The 20049-nt window shown below is 31.2% G+C and overlaps 2 protein-coding genes and 1 long non-coding RNA gene across 23 annotated transcripts in view; 1 reads left to right on the top strand and 2 right to left on the bottom strand.

The window, feature by feature from the left end:
* The window catches only part of LOC120350370, a 59253-nt gene extending 52178 nt beyond the window's left edge, over positions 1-7075 (bottom strand). For both annotated transcript variants that reach the window (XR_005570721.1, XR_005570722.1), the window contains exon 1: positions 6953-7075. This is a non-coding gene — a long non-coding RNA (uncharacterized LOC120350370). The remainder of the gene's footprint in view (positions 1-6952) is intronic.
* LOC111044962 (proton channel OtopLc) overlaps positions 1-17324 on the top strand; it is a 100674-nt gene extending 83350 nt beyond the window's left edge. For all 15 annotated transcript variants that reach the window (XM_039423401.1, XM_039423409.1, XM_022330249.2 and 12 more), the window contains 4 exons: positions 7023-7304; positions 8175-8355; positions 10688-10861; positions 11437-17324. In XM_039423401.1, coding sequence (XP_039279335.1) covers positions 7023-7304; positions 8175-8355; positions 10688-10861; positions 11437-11571 — 772 coding nt within the window. In that variant the 3' untranslated portion in view covers positions 11572-17324. The remainder of the gene's footprint in view (positions 1-7022; positions 7305-8174; positions 8356-10687; positions 10862-11436) is intronic.
* The window catches only part of LOC111044961, a 49046-nt gene continuing 42252 nt past the window's right edge, over positions 13256-20049 (bottom strand). For 4 of the 6 annotated variants that reach the window (XR_005570720.1, XM_039423395.1, XM_039423396.1 and 1 more), the window contains one exon: positions 13256-19005. Coding sequence is in view for 5 of the 6 variants with exons in the window: in XM_039423395.1 (XP_039279329.1) it covers positions 18876-19005 (130 nt within the window). In the remaining variant the exon portion in view is untranslated. Of the gene's footprint in view, positions 19020-20049 lie in introns of all 6 variants that reach the window. The other 2 variants (XM_039423400.1, XM_039423399.1) reach the window with 2 other exon arrangements.

Below are 20049 nucleotides of genomic sequence, written 5' to 3'. Positions count from 1 at the left end.
AAACTGTTTGGAATTTGGCTTTGAACTCGTCGAATATAAGTTACTTTTTCAACTTTGAGCGCTCATAACAAAGTTCTAAAACGTAATACAAGTAACAAATTATATGAATATTATTGACTGATTTATCTGACTCATAGTTTACTAGTTACTAACGTTTTTCAAAAATATCGAAAATTTTACTAAAAAATTTATGTTGCAAATTTCATGTAGAATCTATGGTATTTGGCTGTTACACGTCTCTGTATGATGATGATGTCATTGTAATAATAGAAAAAATAAAACGCCAGAGTATATACCCTCTTTGTAATGTAATCTGAAATGTAAATAATGATGTTGGCAGTACTAATGTTGCAGTGTATACAAAATGTGATTATTGAAGTAGTTTTTATCAACCTTGAATCCAGTAACATTCAAAGAAACGAAAAGTAGATAAATAAACAAAATCTGTTAACTATGTGGAATCCTACACTCAGAATCTCAAATGAGCTTCTTGAAGTGGGTTTTATCGACTATGATTAAGCCTATAGTTAGAAAAACGAGAAGTTTATGCATAAACAGACTCTGTCAGGTATCAAGAATCCTACTTTCGGAAAACTCATATTAATCCCTTCAATGACTACTTGACCATGAGTAGTCATAAGTCGATTGAGTCCAATTTCAGAGGCTAGAATACCTAAGTGGATAAAATGCAGTATGTTTAGCCTATATGAAATTGAATAGGATAGGATTTGCCGTGCTACCAATTTTTCCTTAAACGGTTGGATTAGCATTTAACACCTATCACCTAAGGAAAGTTGTCGGCTCCAATAAAATAGATTCTTGATAAACTGTGAATGGATCTATTGCCTATGAATGAGAAATCCAGTTTTCAGAGCAAATTAACTTATAATCTTCAGATGAAAATTTTGGCAAAACACAGAAATATACAAAGAACAATAACTTACAAGCCTAATGATTTCAAGTAACTACGAACTAAAATACTTATCTAGTTTACAGTTGAAACACAGTGGCTATTGGCTTTACTACACTAATAGCGAATTTTGCACAAAAATTTATATAAATTTCAATCTAAAACATTAATAAATTCATTTAAACAGACAATAACTCAGAGCACAAAATTATACAAGCAACAGCCAGCCATGTTTTTCAGAAGAAGAAAGAACAGGAAAAAAGACACAAGTTGCCAGTCACGAAGACAACGCCTCCAACATTATAGACACGTCACCAAAATATTATAATTTACAAGTTTAGAATTCATATTCTACATCTGTTCTCAATAAAACTTTATTTTGAAAATGTTATTTTAAAATTTTTATATATATTCTATTTAAATAAACTGTTTATCCAGTAATTTGTTAACCCTGCCTCGGTGACATTATGGAACAATGCAACAAACATTTACGATAATAAATTCTCCATCAAAAAGTTTATCCGTCTATTGATAACTCTGACATTTACTATAAAGTTCCATAGATCTCGAATTGAAGATTCGATTCCAATGTGAGAAGAAAAATGTAATATTACAAATACCCCCCTCTTGACATAAAAAAATTTTACTGTTTGAAAATTCAAAGAAAAATTTACATTGACCCTAATGAAAATTGTTGAAATTTAAATTTGAGAACAGTAACATTTTTTCTAGAAAAACAATACATGTCACCCTATAATTGAAAATTATTATAAAAATTCATCAATAGCGTTTGTTATATGTTTCCAAACAATATTTCAAAATATAGAATATCAATATTACTTTTGATTTAGCTTTATAATTTAAAGAAAAATATCTCAACAGAAAGTTTAATATGTAAAGAATAGTTTTTTTTTTTTTTTGAAAATTGCACATAAATTTAATAGATAGAAAAATTTAATTTTTATTGCATAAAAAAAATTATTTATGTTGAATGGAAAATTTATTATTGTTATTTATTTTTTAAATGAATTGATGAATTGTTACATTTAATTTTCACATAAAATTTCAATAAATCAAAAAATGTTCATTTCTTTCACTATTTACGCAGTTGATTTTATTGATGCACATTTTGGAAAACAGTCCGTTAAGGCACTCAGTATGATTTTCAGTTAAGTGTGACTCCATGTGATGACGTTAAGTGTTGGGCTGATCTGGATGCACGTAGTGTTGGGCTGATACTTGTAGTCGACTGCTGCATACAAACTCGATACAGGTGACATCTCTGTTAGCATTTCTTCATGTTGTAGTAGACGGCTGCATTCCAAACTTGATACCGGTGACATCTCAGTTAGCATTGCTTCATGTTTGTAGTAGACGGCTGCATTCCAAATTCAATACAGAGTCACATAAATTTTGTATCATATTTGTAATTATACAATGTACATTTCAGGCTTGAAATGACAATGTAATTTGTTTTTTGGAAAAGAGATAGACGCTGCATACAGGATTAATTTAGGTGAGGATTAATTTAGGTAAGGTTTGGTTTTTTGATATTTTCAGCTTTCAAGGTTTAGAGTTCTGCATACAGGAATAATTTAGGAGAGGATTTTTTGAATCAATTCTTTCATGATACTGTGACTGTTCTTCTGAATTCAAAGTTGTGAATGTGAACATGGATGGCAATTACCTCCAGGTAATGCAGTAGTGTTGAAGTTTGAGATACTTGGTCAGCAATAGGCGTTGGCATTGCTATTGGCGTATTCTTTGGTGTCGGCTTTGGCATCGGCGTTGATATTGGCATTGGCGTTGGCATAGCTATTGACATCAGCACAGGCATCGGCGTTGATTTTGGTGTTGGCATCAGCATTGGCGCAGATTTTTGGCATTGGCATAGCTATTGGCATTGGCGCAGGCATCGGCATTGATTTTTGTTGTTGGCATCAGCATTGGCACAGATTTTGGCATCAGCATTGGCGCAGATATTGGCATTGGCGTAGCTATTGGCATAGATATTCGCGTTGGCATCAGCACAGGCATCGGCGTAGATTTTGGCGTAGTTATTGGTGTTGACATTGGCGTAGTTATTGGTGTAGGCCGCAGCGTAGATATTGGCGTAGATATTGGCGTAGTTATGTCACACTAGTTTGAAAATCACCCAAATGTTCTTAACACTCTTCATGGCGTTCACTTGTTACTGATTTCGAGATTCACATGATAACTATTTCAATGTTAATGTCTGTGCTGTACCTGTTATCTTAAAATGCTTATAAACTAAAAAGAAAAACTTGATTAGGCTATCCATACAATCTAATACACATAAAATTAATTTTAAATATATATAAAATTGAAATTTGTTAACATCTTATTATACAGTCAGCAATACATAAATTGTGAAATATGGACATATCAATGATAATTTAAAAAAATTCATTTATTCACTGTTCAAATATCAACATTTTAATCCATTCTTCAAAATAGAAATAGAATTTCATAACACCCTGTATCATTATCAAAATTGTAAAAAACATCAGATTATCACAACAAAAAATTTAATTTCAATACATATTTCAATAATTTCAGACAATTGGTCTTCTATTCAATCATTTCATAATATATTTGCATTTCATTATTATTTAATATAACATTTCATTTATAGCATGTTCATTTCACATTTATGATTTATCATTCAGGGTTTCAAAATTATTTAGTTTTAATTTTGTTCAAAAATTGTATAAAAAGCAAATTATTTAATATTATTAATCATCGTTTGTTGGATACTATAGTTTATTTCGACTCTTCAATGTTCTAAACACAAACTACATTTCATGACAAAACTTTACTATCAATCATTAAACAAGAAACCATTCAAAACATCAATAATATTTTGCTTCAAAGGCAAACAATATTCATCAGTAATCATCATTTTGCATCTATGGCAATCAACATTATTAATCATTATTTTGCATCTATGGCAATCAACATAAGTAATCAACACAAAAAATATTATCTCATTACTGCCTCTCTAAGTCATAACCTCTGTTATTCCTTCTTTAGGCAATAATGGGTTTCCATCTCAAAAACAATCACATACCAGCAAAATTCTAATCAACAAACCCCACTAAAAATTCTACATACACTCCAGCATCCATTTCAAACGATAATCAATCATATCAAAATTTATAGAACAAACAGTTTTTTAAAATTTGAAAAAAAATATCAATTACAAAACACTTTAGAAAAATTTTAGCCTTTAACTCATTTCAATTGATAATATAACACAACGTTTTAAATTAAACCAATTATTTTTTAAAATAATTTAAAATTTAAAGACTGTATAATAAGTATAAACATTTCAAGATTATGATACAAAGATGATCAAGATGAAATACTGGGTAAATAAGTTCCCTAAAAAATACAAACAAGAGGAAAAGAAAATTGGGTAAATAAATTCCCTAAAAAATACAAACAAGAGGAAAAGAAAATTGGGTAAATAAATTCCCTAAAACAACACACATTTCAAAATAAGTGATACATGATGAAAAAGTATGTCACAAGCAAACAATTCTTTACACTATAATGGATAGATTTTGGAAAAGTTAAATTTTATCATCAATTTAAAGATTAGGAAAATAAGCTACTATTTCAACTTCTAATATTATTTCAGAAAAAATACAAATTTAAATGACTATGGACAAGATTGGTTAAGATATGCATCATAGAAGAAATTTACTGAATATTACACAAAGACAGGAAAGAATCGAAAATTGAAAAGATTAAGGGCCAAGAAAATAGGCTACAGGAAAGAAAAAAGATACAATTATGGACTCTTACCATACGTAGTATTTACGGTCATTGCTATTCTGAATCCCGGCATGACACAGGATTCCTAATCATTGTGTGTTGGGGAATACCCTTTCATCATGTGATTCATTGTCATCATCTTGTAAATAAGCAACTTGAAACAACCTTTGAATACTAATACATCAATCGTGACTTTGTGCTTTGTTTTCTTCAATAGCATGATTTTATTCATGGGTTCATTAGTTTCAACCAAGCAGTTTTGCCTACAAAAGTTCGTCATGTTCACTTGAGAATGCATTGCATACACCTTTTCAATTCTCAGTTGAAAGTTGAACTCATCAACTTGACTCAAAGCAACATTCATTTTGTTTACATTTTTCCTAACCTCTACAGAAACCTGTCTCATGTAATCATTCACTTTGTTTATAGTTTTCCTAACCTTCAATGTAGCAATATCACTTTCATGATAGTTGACTTTCAATGAAGACAACTCCCTACCTACTTCTTTACTCAATTCTACACTTTCACTATGGTTGACCCTTTCAACAACAGTAACTAGGCCTACATTGTCAGAAACTTGAATGAGTTGATCTTGTAACTTAACACTACTATCATCCTGCTTCAATTTGTTTTCGTTTTCATGATTATCACTCAATTTTTCAGCAAATTCTTGCTTCATATCATCAAACCTAGCATTAAACTTAGCATTTTGCTCATCAAACCTAGCATTTTGCTCTTGTTTAAAATTATCAAACAGTTGTGTTAAGGTAGCTATTAACTCATCATCAATTTTAATATTTTTCATATTGTATGCCATTTTGCTAGTCTGCACAGATAATATATTCATTAGGACTTGATCTCTCTTGAACCGATTTCCCACTCAGCAACAAACCATTCATAACCTATCAAGATATCTATGCTACTAATAATTTTTTATAACCAGGGATTTCATGGTGTACCATTTGGGACATATTTATTTTGTAATTCTGTCCCACCACAGGGGTAACATTTGCCGTGCTACCAATTTTTCCTTAAACGGTTGGATTAGCATTTAACACCTATCACCTAAGGAAAGTTGTCGGCTCCAATAAAATAGATTCTTGATAAACTGTGAATGGATCTATTGCCTATGAATGAGAAATCCAGTTTTCAGAGCAAATTAACTTATAATCTTCAGATGAAAATTTTGGCAAAACACAGAAATATACAAAGAACAATAACTTACAAGCTTAATGATTTCAAGTAACTACGAACTAAAATACTTATCTAGTTTACAGTTGAAACACAGTGGCTATTGGCTTTACTACACTAATAGCGAATTTTGCACAAAAATTTATATAAACTTCAATCTAAAACATTAATAAATTCATTTAAACAGACAATAACTCAGAGCACAAAATTATACAAGCAACAGCCAGCCATGTTTTTTAGAAGAAGATCGAACAGGAAAAAGACACAAGTTGCCAGTCACGAAGACAACGCCTCCAACATTATAGACACATCACCAAAATATTATAATTTACAAGTTTAGAATTCATATTCTACATCTGTTCTCAATAAAACTTTATTTTGAAAATGTTATTTTAAAATTTTTATATATATTCTATTTAATAAACTGTTTATCCAGTAATTTGTTAACCCTGCCTCGGTGACATTATGGAACAATGCAACAAACATTTACGATAATAAATTCTCCATCAAAAAGTTTATCCGTCTATTGATAACTCTGACATTTACTATAAAGTTCCATAGATCTCGAATTGAAGATTCGATTCCAATGTGAGAAGAAAAATGTAATATTACAGATTTAACTAATAATTCTACTCAATAAAAATTGGTAAAATTACTCAACTAACACTAAGAATTGTTATTCTTGAATATTAGATAATAAATACAAAAATAACGAAAAGTTGAAATACAGAATGAAATGAATGTCACCTTAACAAAACTGTCATAACTTTCAGGTTATGTTTTAGAAAAGTGCCGGGGGGGGGGGTTTACTTAGGCCTATGTCAAAAATAATGAAATATCGTACACCAAAATTTGATTAGACTGAAATTAATTATTGATCTTGATTTATAAGACTAGCCTCAATTAGATTCAGATTTTTTGTATAATGTATATTGTACCGCAGAACCGCAGTACCGGCATTTTTTCTACAAAACTATTTTCCATTCACCAACTAACTTACCAAGAATAATGTAAAAAAAAACAATGATTCCAATGTTTCGTACTACTTACCTACTTACACGAAATTTAAGTTGAATTTCTGCACAATCACACAGTCACATAAATATTAATTTTTTTACAGATACCACGGTGAAGAAGACTTGGAACAGCGTTTGGAGGTTATTTTGTCGCGTCGCGCTGTAGCTATGGCGCATGCGCACAACGGCCGAATGGACTGCGTCGGCGCCAGCAAAGGACTGTTCTTCGGACTTCTGCTTTTGGTCGGATCGCTCATCTGTCTAATTCTGTTTTTCGTACTGATTCATCATCCACAACTTGGATTGCTGGCAATCTATCTGGCTGACGTTTCTCATTGCACTCTGATGGGTCTCAGTATAATTGCTATTATAATCGGTTTCATAAGGTAAGGGGTACAAAATTCGAATAATCTAAGAGAAAATTATTTTTGTAAGAGAATAAATATGGTCTTTCAATGAAACAGACTGACTAATGACTATGAGTCTTTCAATTACTAACTGTGGTACAGGGTACAAGGGTGTCCTCTCCCCCAGCTCCATGACGCAACCAGTGACGGATCAAGGGTGGGGGGAGTACGTGGAGGACGCGCTCCCCCCACCATTGGATATATCTCAAAGGTTTTTTTTATGAGCACAAAAAGAATGACACAATCATTTATTTGAAATTTGTAAAAATCACAGTCTCTCTTCTCAAGGGACTCCTTAATCATCATTTCTAAATAATATTTAATAGTTTTGGAGTTTTTAATGCTGGTGTCTTCCAACAGAGCTGCGCTTAGGCCGCTTACTCCGTCAATACATAGGCTATTGGAGTGACAAATGTAGAGGGTGGTGAAGAAGGTGTCTGAGAGTTTTGAAACGTAATGCATGCTCGGTAACTGAATGTATCCGCTTCATTCCACCTTCCCCGCTCTACTATGTTTTGACACATTTGAATCTATGCATTTATTTTCAACACTCTCAGCTACCTTCACCGCTCCCCTACGTTATTGACGCATTTGAATACATGTAAAGCATTTCAACACTTTCAGCGCTATATGTGCCTTCTCCGCTACCCCCTTACTTCAACGTTCCACCATGTTTTGATCCTTATTTTTCATCAAACACGTTTATTTCTGCACAATAAATCACTTTAGACATTAATGATTCATTCTGCAGGAGCTGATGATTAAATCTATTCTTGTTCAATTCCGATGAAGGTTTTCATCTCATATTTTCAAAAATGTATACCGTAATCTGTTCTATTTTTTTGACAGGGTTCAGAATCTGAAGTTCAGAGCCGAGGAACAGAGTGACCTGAATGACATCCTTCTGCGTGTGTCGGCGTTTGGTCTGTTCGTCTACGCTGTGTTCAGCATCATTGCCGGGTCGCTCACGGCTATGACCAGTGAACCCAATCTGCTCGTCATGATTACTGGAATACTGTCTGTGCTACAGGCAAGTTCACTAAATAAACGTCGAAATTCTATTCGTTTAATTTATCTTAGTATAAATGAATAATTCTTATTTTAATCATAATAAATCTGAATGTTCTAATTATTCTCATTTCTCCTCCTCCTTCTACTTATTTTTATCATCCTTCTCCTTCAATATATATTTCAACGATCCAACGACTCTTTCTTTTCCTACTCTTTTATCTCCTTCTTTTCCTCCTCCTCGTCTATTTCCATCTTATTTTCACTCTTACCTCCTTATACTTCTTCCAACTACTCTCCCATCCCCTAATTATTCATTCCCTTACTTACTCCTCCTTGATTCACTCATTTTATTTTTTCTCTCTTTCTTTTCCTCTTTTCTTCTTCTTTTTTCAAACCTATCGATCTCGTCCTCCTCTCTTTTCTCATCCTTCTTCTCTCTCCTTTTCATCCTATTCCTCCTATTTCATCAGTTTCCCAATTTTATTTGTCCTTTCTTTCAATTTTATGAACTTTTTATCATTCCTTTTTTTCTTTACTATTTAGTTTAATACTATTAGTTCTAATCTCGTGTAAATTCCTGTTAGTACAATACAGATCTTCAACAAATCCAGTCATCGACATTGTATCTATTACAACGATAACTTCCTCCGTCAGTTTCACTCCATTGGCTGGATGGCAATGATAGGTTCCATCAATATGGAATATTGCCAGTTTACAGTGAATCTCACTAATAATATATGATATAATGAAGGAAAGAATTGGCTTGTATACGTACGAGACAGGAGATTCACGAATCAGACGCACCATCACAACTGAACTACCTACTCAACTGATTAACTTGAAATTTTACATATAGATTTTTAATTGACCGAGGATGGTTATAGGCCTATTTTAAATTTTCATTTCAAGTTTTCAGTTTGTCAAGTTTTTAATTGGACCCTTGTGGAGCACGGGTTACCTGCTAGTACAAAATAATTCAATTGAATGAGTATAAACCTTTTAATTGCTCAATTCAATAAGAACCATTACGGTATGATGTACTTTCAAGTCTATTAGCTTACTTGATTAAACAGAGTGGGTGAAAAGTCCGAGAACGGCTTAATATCTCATACACACAGGTAATTTGACGGTGGGTGTGATTGGGGATCCTATTTAAATTGGAAAAACTACTTTACTATGACTTTAAAAATCTGGTCCGCCATCATGGATCCGCCATTTTGAATGTAACTTTATATTTTCAAATAGGAAGGTGGTCATGGGATGCATGATTTCGATACCGAATTTTAATTAAAAAGTAATGGTGAAAACCGCACTTCAATATCTCAAACCATTTAGAAGATATTCATATTATTAACCAATACCACTTATGTACCATATTTCATATTTCTGATTTGCATGGTAATTATTAATAATGTGAATTATCTTCTAAACGGTTTGAGATATCGATGTGCGGTTTTCGCCATTCATTTTGTCTCAAGATTCTGTATTGAAATCATGTATCGTGAGCCAACCTAGGAAGTAAGGTTGCATTCAATATGGTGGATCCAAGTTGGCGGACCAGATTTGTAAAGTCATAGTAAAGTAGTATTTTCAATTTGAGTAGGATCCCCAATCACACTCACCATCAAACTACCTTTGTGTATGAGATATTAAGCCGTTCTCGGACTTTTTTCTCTCCTTTCAGCTTTGAATAATATTGATTAATAATGTGAATATCTTCGAAACGGTTTGGGATATCAATGTGCAGTTTTCGTCATTCATTTTTTTCTTGTAATTCCGTATCGAAATCATATATCGCATGACCACCTTCCCATTTAAAAAAATAAAGTTGCATTCAATATGGTGGGTCCAAGATGGCGTACCAGATTTTTAAAGTCATAGTAGTATTTTCAATTTGAGTAGGATCCCCAATCACCGTCAAATTACCTTTGTGTATGAGATATTAAGCCGTTCTCAGACTTTTTTCTCTCCTTTCAGCTTTGAATAATATTGATTATTGTGAATATTGATTATTGTGAATATTGATTATTGTGACATGTGAATATCTTCGAAACAGTTTGGGATATCAATGTGCAGTTTTCGTCATTCATTTTTTTCTTGTAATTCCGTATCGAAATCATATATCGCATGACCACCTTCCTATTAAAAAAAATAAAGTTGCATTCAATATGGTGGATCCAAGATGGCGGACCAGATTTGTAAAGTAGTAATTTCAATTTGAGTAGGATCCCCAATCACACCCACAGTCAAATTACCTTTGTGTATGAGATATTAAGCCGTTATCGGACTTTTCACCCACCCTCTATGTTTTCCTTGGTTACATTTAATAATTTATTGTGTATTTTTCACAGGTGGTGTTGCAACTGTTGTTCATTGCCGACATAGCTAGACGCCGAGTCCACCTGCCGGAACACGACCGCTCCAAGCCGGGCAGACAGGTTGTCACTTTCCTGCTCATCTGCAACGTCACCATGTGGATCATCTACACCTTCGAGACTCAGAAGGTCATTGCCAATCCAGTGCAGGTGAGTTCGAGAAAACTGTTCAATTTAATCTAATCTACGAATTTTTAGTAAAAAGTTAATATTTTTCACCCCAAAATAATAATTCATTTTGACATTATTTGATAATGGCAAGTTTAGGTGAAACTATAGCCCTAAAAAAAGGGTACTAGTTGAATTTCAACAATGTTGATGGCGTTGGAATTATTTAGTTTGGCGGCATACTTTATCGTTCAGCCTCACAGGCTAACTCTTTTTTTTCCAAACAAGTTGCCAAATAGTATAGATTTTAAGAGCATGACTTTCAAAAACGATCTGTATAAGTTCCTTGTTGAAAGAATTTTTTATAGTGTAAATGAATTTTTATGTGACAATTATGCATGGTATCGTAGACTATATCTATATTTTCATGTATTATGTTAAATATTGAAGAGATTTTTTTGTACTTGACAATGTTCAATTGTAAAGTTGTGATCCATATGACTGTACTGTATTGAACTATAGAAAATAGAAAATATTCTATTCTATTCTGTTCTACTGAACGAGTTGATTGATTACCCAATTTTCGTATTACTCATATTTTTGTCCATCTATTGCAGCTGGACTTCTATGGATTCCTGGCCTGGGCCATGGTGCAGCGTGTCACCCTTCCTCTGTGCATCTTCCATCGCTTCCATTCGGCCGTCACATTAGCCGAAATTTGGAAAACAAGTTACAAACCGCGACTCGATTAAACAACTCAACCAACATTATAGAAACAACAACATTTCAAAACAAATCCTTCCCTAAAAGGGGAGTTACAGTTCACTAGATGTTCTGTTGCGAAGCTTTGCTTGTCAATTTCTACTAATTGTACTGTAATATTGTGAAATTGTGTTTATATCAATGTGTATTATGGAATATCAGAAATTTATCCATTATATTGCTCAAACTTTGTTCTACGATATTTTTTGTTCATTTTTGAACACTCGGGTTCAAAATTTGTGTACAGGGGACCACGGAAGTCAACTGATTTTCATTCTTAGTACAGAAGTCGGGGTTTTATTATGTGTACGAATTGAGAAAACTGATTGGAACAAAATGTGTTCATTCATGGACATAAATCAATTATGCAAAGCATTTCACTACTATATAAAACATCTATTTTCACCGAATAAGTAGGCCTACTGCATTCAACCAATCAACTGTAACCTAGCTGATGAAATCAGTTTTTTAAACTAGCAAGATTGTGATCATGAGTAGTTGAGGATGATGTAATCTTTATAAAGATCTTGAATTAGATTTTTTTGTAAAATTAAAAACTGTGCTCCAAATATCTTTTTGTCTGGAGCATCTTTGATCAGTGGAATGTTGAAAATTCAAGAAATTATTCTTTTTGCAAAAACTTGAATGAAGAAAATTTTGAATTTTTGTAACATACTATCATCAATCCACAATCACATCTCATATAATGAGTTGTAAGTTTTGTTTATTTTTAATGAAGTGACGAAAATATAAAAGAAATCTGTTATTCTACATAGATTTTATTTTTTAATGCTGCATCTAATTAGTAAAATAAGAGAATTGACAATTGAAACATGATCAAAAATAATTTATCTAGATGAATAATACCTCTTTAACATTTATGGAAAAAGAAGATCTTGAGAAATAATACAGCACTTATTAAAAAATTCAATACAATTATCAATCTGAAAAGGAATTATCATGATATAAAACAGAATTTTAAAAACATACAATTAAGTAAAATAATATGAGTTTCATATAAACCTGAGCATTTGACGCTTGTCCCACCTCCCTGAGAGGGGTCAGAGGGGCAAGTGGTTGGACACTGGCGATGCAGCATGTGTGTCTGACCACTCCTACCACGAAAGGTTTATTTACTTTTTATCCACATTTTTCCTATGTTATTCTTTCCACTTCTGAAGAAGATCACGACTGGTTTGTTTTACTTTAGGGATGTCAGCTTGCGAATCTTCTTGGTTTTCTTTAAAATCTTCAGTATAGTTTCTTCTCTGGTCTAAGAAGTTTTGGTGTTTACTCTTTCGCCGTTCAACTCGATCTTCCCTTCTAACGTCTTTATAATCTTGAATTTTTGGATTAAATTTGTAAACTTCTCGACGATCCATTTTGTACTACTAACATTATATCACAAACCTCACGAAACAGTAACTTAAATGATCAGTTTCAGACTTTTCACCTAACTACAGGCTGCAATCAAAGTTTTGAACTATCGACTTATAGTCTAAAATGACTGAATATTGCAGACTATTAGCATTATTGCTGTTTTAAAAAACAAAACAAATTAAAATAAACAAAAGGATAAGAAACTGCAAACTGCATCCTTCGCCAAACAGCAAACTGAGCAAACAGCAAACCGAGCAAACACGACCAAACGTGACGTGACGCCTACAATGTGGCTTTTTTCGGATTGGTTTCTACGGTTTTTTTTGTATAGAATTTACAAACCTTGAAAGCTGGAGCAAAAAAAACTCTTACTCCAAAAAACTAAGGCCTACTTATTAGATGAGATGAATAGTATACAGGCTAATAATAAATAAATAACAAAAAAACTCCACCAACAAAACTAAAGTAAGCTACTAAACAACAAAACTGAACTTTAAATGCCGGGAACATCATACAGACATAGACTACTGCTTTGTGCCTGCTTGCATATGCATACACGAATGAACACCTATTAATTTAATTCCAGCTACTTTGTAGGTGAATTTGGATGTGAAAGAAATATTTTCATCTTCATCGACTAAACAAAATAGTCTCATGATTTTATCACTTATTGAATTCTGTACATTTTCGAATCGTTCAATTATTTTGGCAAAATTTTAAATTAGAGCTTGGTGTTTTATGAGTCACTATAAACTGTCATAAGTATTAGCTTTATCTAGTGAATCAAGCATAGCTGTTAAGTCAATAGAATGTGTCCAGTGTCCTCATGTTTTTAGCGTTTCCAGATGCTTTTTAGTAGTACTAATACATTCAAAAATGTTGTAAACAAACATCTTTTCAATATTGATAAAAATATATTTTTACAATAGGGTTAAGTGATTAAATTCAATTCTGAACTTTCTGAACAAATCAAAAAAATATTGATGTGCGCATAATAGCCTATTTAACTACTAGACGTATTCTCTTATGGCATTGTTGGATCATATTTTGATAATGCCATATTATTATATTGACAGTATTATATTAGTCAGTGATGTACAGTTAATGTGATTTGAAAGCATTGCCAACTATTCGATAATTAATAAATTGTTCAATCATAAAGAAGCAAAAATATTTAACAAGCATAAACATAAGCATCAACCCCCAAGTAATCAATGACCAATATTTATTCCACGAGAAAATCATAACCGTTTCAGCGTGTATTGTATAAAATATACCTGATCCTCAGGAGCCCATATTGTAAATATTTCTGTCTTCTAGTCAGACATTCACTTTCAGAATATTGTTTGTACATATTTAAGTAGTGATATTTTACAACTTATAACCAGAGAGATTTATATGATTACCTATATTTTGTCTAGAGTTTCCCGTTCTTAAGATTCGTTTCTTACTAGAACGTGACCCGTCATGAATTATACGCTAAAGTTTATTTCTTCGATGAACTTCAAGCCATAAAATAGGAACTATGAGTGTAATATACTGATTAATTCTGTATTATAGATAGATTTAGTTTTTAATCTTTATACCACAAGAGAAAGTTAATTTATTGGAAGATTCTGTGTTGCATGAGTGAGGTAATTATTTTATGGGTTTTTTGTAGACCTTTTAGCATCTTGATTAAGAGTTAGTATTTTCTAAGGATGTCTCCATTATTATTCAATGTGAAATGTTCATTGTTGGCTTGTTTGAATTGACTTTTAATCGTATACAGCGTATGTTGTTCATTGAGAAATTTTATTTTATAAAAGGATTGTAAGGATAATATTATTGATTAACATAAATACCAGAATAGCGTCTGAAGAAAATTTTAATATAATCTATCTTCTCTGTGTAAAATTAACTGTATGTGTTAGAGTTATGGTCAGAATCGAGCAAAACGAAAAAATCGGATAGATTTTTCCAAATACCTAGATGGAAATAATAGATCAGGGAGGTGTTTTAATATGAAAATTTCTCATTAAGATTGGAAGAAACCTACCAACTATATAAATAACTCAATATAACAGAGATCGATAAAGATTGTAATTTGTATTACAGTAAACTTGATATCCGCAGTAAACAGCAATGACTGTTATTATGAAGAGTACATTGGAAAACACGAACAAATACTTTTGAGGTTTACTTATTATTGTCTAAATGATTGATAGATCTGAAAAAGCCAATGAGTGAAGTTTAGGTTGTCACACATATCTAGCCTTTAAATAAGAAAATCCCTTCTCTTCACGCTGATGCTGTGTTATGGCTGAAGTATGCTAGATTTTTTATAATTCTATTACTGGATAACTCCACTAGTTTTGGTTGATCTAGTTATAGATTTAGTCGTAGTGTGGAAATTCGGAGTTCAGGGATAATTTTCCACTAAACCTACATCATAGAGAAAATAAAAACGAGTATTGTTATATTATATGCTACACGATTGTTCTACATACAGATATAATGTAATGTTCTATTATCACTGATATATGATAGCAAAACTGGTTATCAGGACCATAAACATTCCAGTCTTGAACTTTGTTTTTGAAAAGTCCTATTATAATACGTAGGTTTTCTTGAATGGCATTTGCGTTGGAATTTCCTTAGAGGAACAATGGTGTATTGGTACGTAGTAAAATTGTTTAAAATCTATGCAGCTTCTATTGGCTAAATTGTAAATTTATATGAGTTTTGATATCAAACTATTTGTTTTTCATAAATTTATACTTCTTAATAACGCATTTGTACACCTTAAAATCATAACATAAACTACGGATATTAAACTTTTTGATCAATCTTATAGTTTTAAATATATAAATATTAGTTAGTTGGAATACTGTTATGAGTGAACGTTCACTTAGATTGTCCCTCACTGCCAAATAAATATTTAAGGTGATTAGCGTTCTACTGTGTCTTTTGACTAACAATACAATTAATTATAAAATCATCAATTTCTTATCGTAGGAAATTTACCTATTCGTAGGATACCTATTCGATTCATTAGTCTTGCCACTGACTTAAAATTGAGATACTTTGGAGAAGAATTTATTATTCAATCAAAGTATGTTAATGTTTTATTATGTTCTTTGAAAAAAATAAATTATGAGAGTTTAATAAATTATTCTATCAATTGGAAATGCATCTAAACCAAAGTACTAGTATAATGATGTTTTTTAACTTAGTTTGTTGAGCATAATTTTAAAATTTCATTCCAGAAAGTCAGTGATATTATAGATGCTTAATAATGATTATTTTCTCTTGGAAAAAAGATCAGATAATTATATTGATTGGCATTTTCACGAACCACAAAATGATATTGGATGAAAAAGAGGCATTCAAGCATTTCCAGCCTACATTTATTCTTGAATATTTGAAGTACCTAGATGTTTTAAATACAAACTATTTGATTAAGTCGTTCTTCCTTATTTCCCATGGTTCAATTGGTTCAAATGGTTCAACTTTGAAATTGTTGTATTACGAAAATATATAGTTAGGACATAAGTTAAAATCTCAATTCCTAATCAAGTCACGGAGAACAGATTGAACTAGAAATCAAAGAGTATTGTAAATTGTTTATGATTACGGTATTGCAATCTCTTTTGTTTCAAGAGATATGATTTATTGCTTAGCTAACATAATGCAAAATCGAGGGATAGTATTTCTTCTTTGATACAACTTACGATCTATTAACCAATTGAAGTAATGCATTTAAGCTTATTAAAGCACAAATTTTCAATAAATGGCCAACATGTAAAGACACACTAAAGCAGTACAAAAATTTGGATCTTCTCAATCAAGTAATTTATTATTCATGAACATTGTGACAGAATTTTTGTACAATAAATATTTATCAATTTTATAATTGGCTCATTTTGTAATAAATTAACTAAACTGTTAGCTCGTTTATGATCTGAAATAGAATTCTCCAAGTCTTCAATCCCTTCAAACAGGATTGAACATTATAAATGAATAATAATTAATGTTTAGAATAAGACTGTGTTAAAACATTACATTTACAAATTATAAAATTAGAGTTATAGATATAGATGAGAATAAGTATTCGTTTTGTAATAATTCTACATGTTTAAACTACTATTGTAAATTAAAATTATGAGAAACAATTTCCATTCTAACTGTTGTAATGAATTCTTCAAGTGGAACTCATTTTTGGAATTATATTACACTGTTGGCTATTAACGAATTTGTTTTGATCTTGTGCATGTTTTATACATGGTCGATTTGACCATTTTAATAATTATTTCATGATTTTTACTTGTAACGATGATTAATTGTGAATATATAATATGGTATTAAATAACTTTTTTATGTTCTTGATATAGTTTATTTCGTATCCTACTTCTCAAAAATCCCAACTTCGATTCTCTACGTTGCGAACTACAATGGCAGGCAAATATAGTTTTCAAAAATTAATTACATTATCATAAAAGATCTAACTGAAAATTATTGTTTCAATTCAGCCATAGAAGATATAGAGCGTGATTGCTCTTTCCTCGACGAATTTGATCATAAACTGTCTACACTTCATTGAAAATTGATAGTTGACTCTTCTCTACTAAGAATATTTTAAAAATTGAATATATTTGTTTAACGATGGATAACATCAGAGTTCTATCTTTTACTACCATGGACAATATAAAAACTAGTATAAGAATTTGTCTGAACTATAGCCGAAAAATTGAAATTATAATGGACTTTTAGAATAAGAAAAATATATTAACAGTAGCTATTAATAACAATTTAGAGATACCATCGTAAAGTATCTGTAACATTTCAATACTTGCTAAACCTATTTTGATATTGGAATAAATTTTTTCAATAGATAATACTGTTTTAACAGTCAGCTAAAATGTTAAGTAGTATCTACCGTAGTCATAACAATAACAATTGAAAGTTTATTGTAAAATTTGATAAATTATTCGTATGGACTTTTATCACTAACTTTTGAGATGAATAACATTTTTCAGCTTCAACGTAGCTATGGCAATTACTGTTAAAATTTTATTGTCTATTGATAGTTGAAAATATTCTATATAGTTTATACATGATAGTTGAAAAATATTCTGTAACGTTTTTTCTATGCTGCAAGGCAACTGCAATAATATTATTTATGTAATCATGTTCTTTCAAACTACTAGGCTAAAGTTCATTAACATTAGTTTTAAACAATTGAATTTTCCAAACAATATGATAGTTTCAATAAAGAGGTTTCAGTAAAATAACAAAAGAAATACACCAAGAACAAGGAATAAAATGAGAAAATGAACGAAGGAGACGGTCAAATTTCCACTTAATAATTATAATGTAGAAATTAAATAGTTGATCGTTAAAATAGGATATTGAGTAACTATAAATATAAATTCTAAAATAAAATAACGAATTAATAACCAACCTGATAGATTTAACATTCAAAACGTTTTAAAGAGGTAACAATTCAATAAAGGCTGTTCTATTAAAAGTGTTCTACAATAATACATCACGAATAGTTGGAAGGCTGATGAGAGTTTGGTCCACATAAAATGCTTCGAAAGATAGTTTTACATAGAATAACAATACATTTTACAGATCTAATAACAAGTAACACTATAACATTACTTTAAAATGGTTCCGCGGCGAGCGTTGAGTTGAATCACTAACTTACGAACCTTACCTAGACTATTTTAGGTCAAATTAGGGACCTAAACCACACTATTTTAGGCTAGGCTGGGTTCCAAAGTTGGAAAAGCTAGATAAGTGTAATTTAGTTTGCCATGAATTGACTGAAAAAATAACAAAGTTTTCGATAAATTATATGAGTCTTTTTCAAGCAGAATAATGCAGTCTCTAGTCTCACTTTTTTCGAATCATGATTTGATTTGATTGTCTACAAATAAAGCATTGAGCAGAATATCGCGATCGCAGCTACAATCAAGATTCCAGCCAAACCGTAGCGCGCGTGAAGGACCAAGTCGTCTGTGGAGCTCAGGATATTATTCCAATGATCCAACAGCCTGCTGCAAATAGAATACTGTTATTTGTGAGTTGGATTTGGTAGAATTACTATCGTCAAATACTATCTACAGTTTTGATACCTATTATATTTTTAAATACATAGGTTATTGTTATAATACAAAAAATATGATCAAGAACGTAATTTGCAATTTCATTCCAAAATTGCAAAAGGTGCAATATACCAATAAGGAGCAATAAATTTCCTCCTAAATAATTATATTATCTAGCTTACTGTTTCTCCTATAGCTATTATCTCTCTTCTGCAGGGAAATATTTCAACAGAAACAATAATAATTGAAATAGTAGTCAAAATATTTTGTAAATTACTGAGAAAATAACAATGAAGAGTAGAGTTAGCGTTTGTAAGTTTTGAATAAGACAAAATTTCAATGAATCAGATACAACACTGACATGTCAAGGGAACAAAATCATAATTACAATTTTGAAAATTGAATACAAGAATATTTTTATTTGATAACAGTCTGCGATTACACTATAAACTTTGATTGTCAATAAATAGATATTTTGTTCAAGGTGACGTAAAAATCACTCACACACACACACACATGCCGAAAATACGAGGTTTTTGGGCCACTCTGTATCTAGCACAAGGAAATTTTGAATGAAGAAATTGGTTCTGGACTTCTCTTATGTACCCAAATAATATATTAAAAAATCAGAACTACAATATAAATTGCAAGCACACCCCCTTTTTATGTCTATATTGACTGGACTAATTTTCAAGTGAGTGAAATCAATGACTCACTTGAAAATTAAATTAACAGTCGAAACATGTGAGAAATAAAATATTGTTGAAAAATGTACTTCATTGATTCTTAATTTTAATGTGAATACGAGTAGCCCTTACCAAGAAAGTGAACTGAATATGTAAGAAGAACAATCTATTAATAATTTTTTTACTGATATCAACTCTAGCAGCTCATTATTCGTAAACGTAAAGTATGAAATATATTTTATTTATTTATCTATTTCACATTGGAAATATAAAAATATCATGAATATGATTGATTTTGTAAAGTCAACAT

This window comes from Nilaparvata lugens, chromosome 3 (assembly GCF_014356525.2).
Source record: "Nilaparvata lugens isolate BPH chromosome 3, ASM1435652v1, whole genome shotgun sequence".
Taxonomy (NCBI): domain Eukaryota; kingdom Metazoa; phylum Arthropoda; class Insecta; order Hemiptera; family Delphacidae; genus Nilaparvata; species Nilaparvata lugens.
The sequence above is the reverse complement of the archived record's forward strand: the minus strand, read 5'-3'. Positions and strand labels throughout refer to the sequence as shown.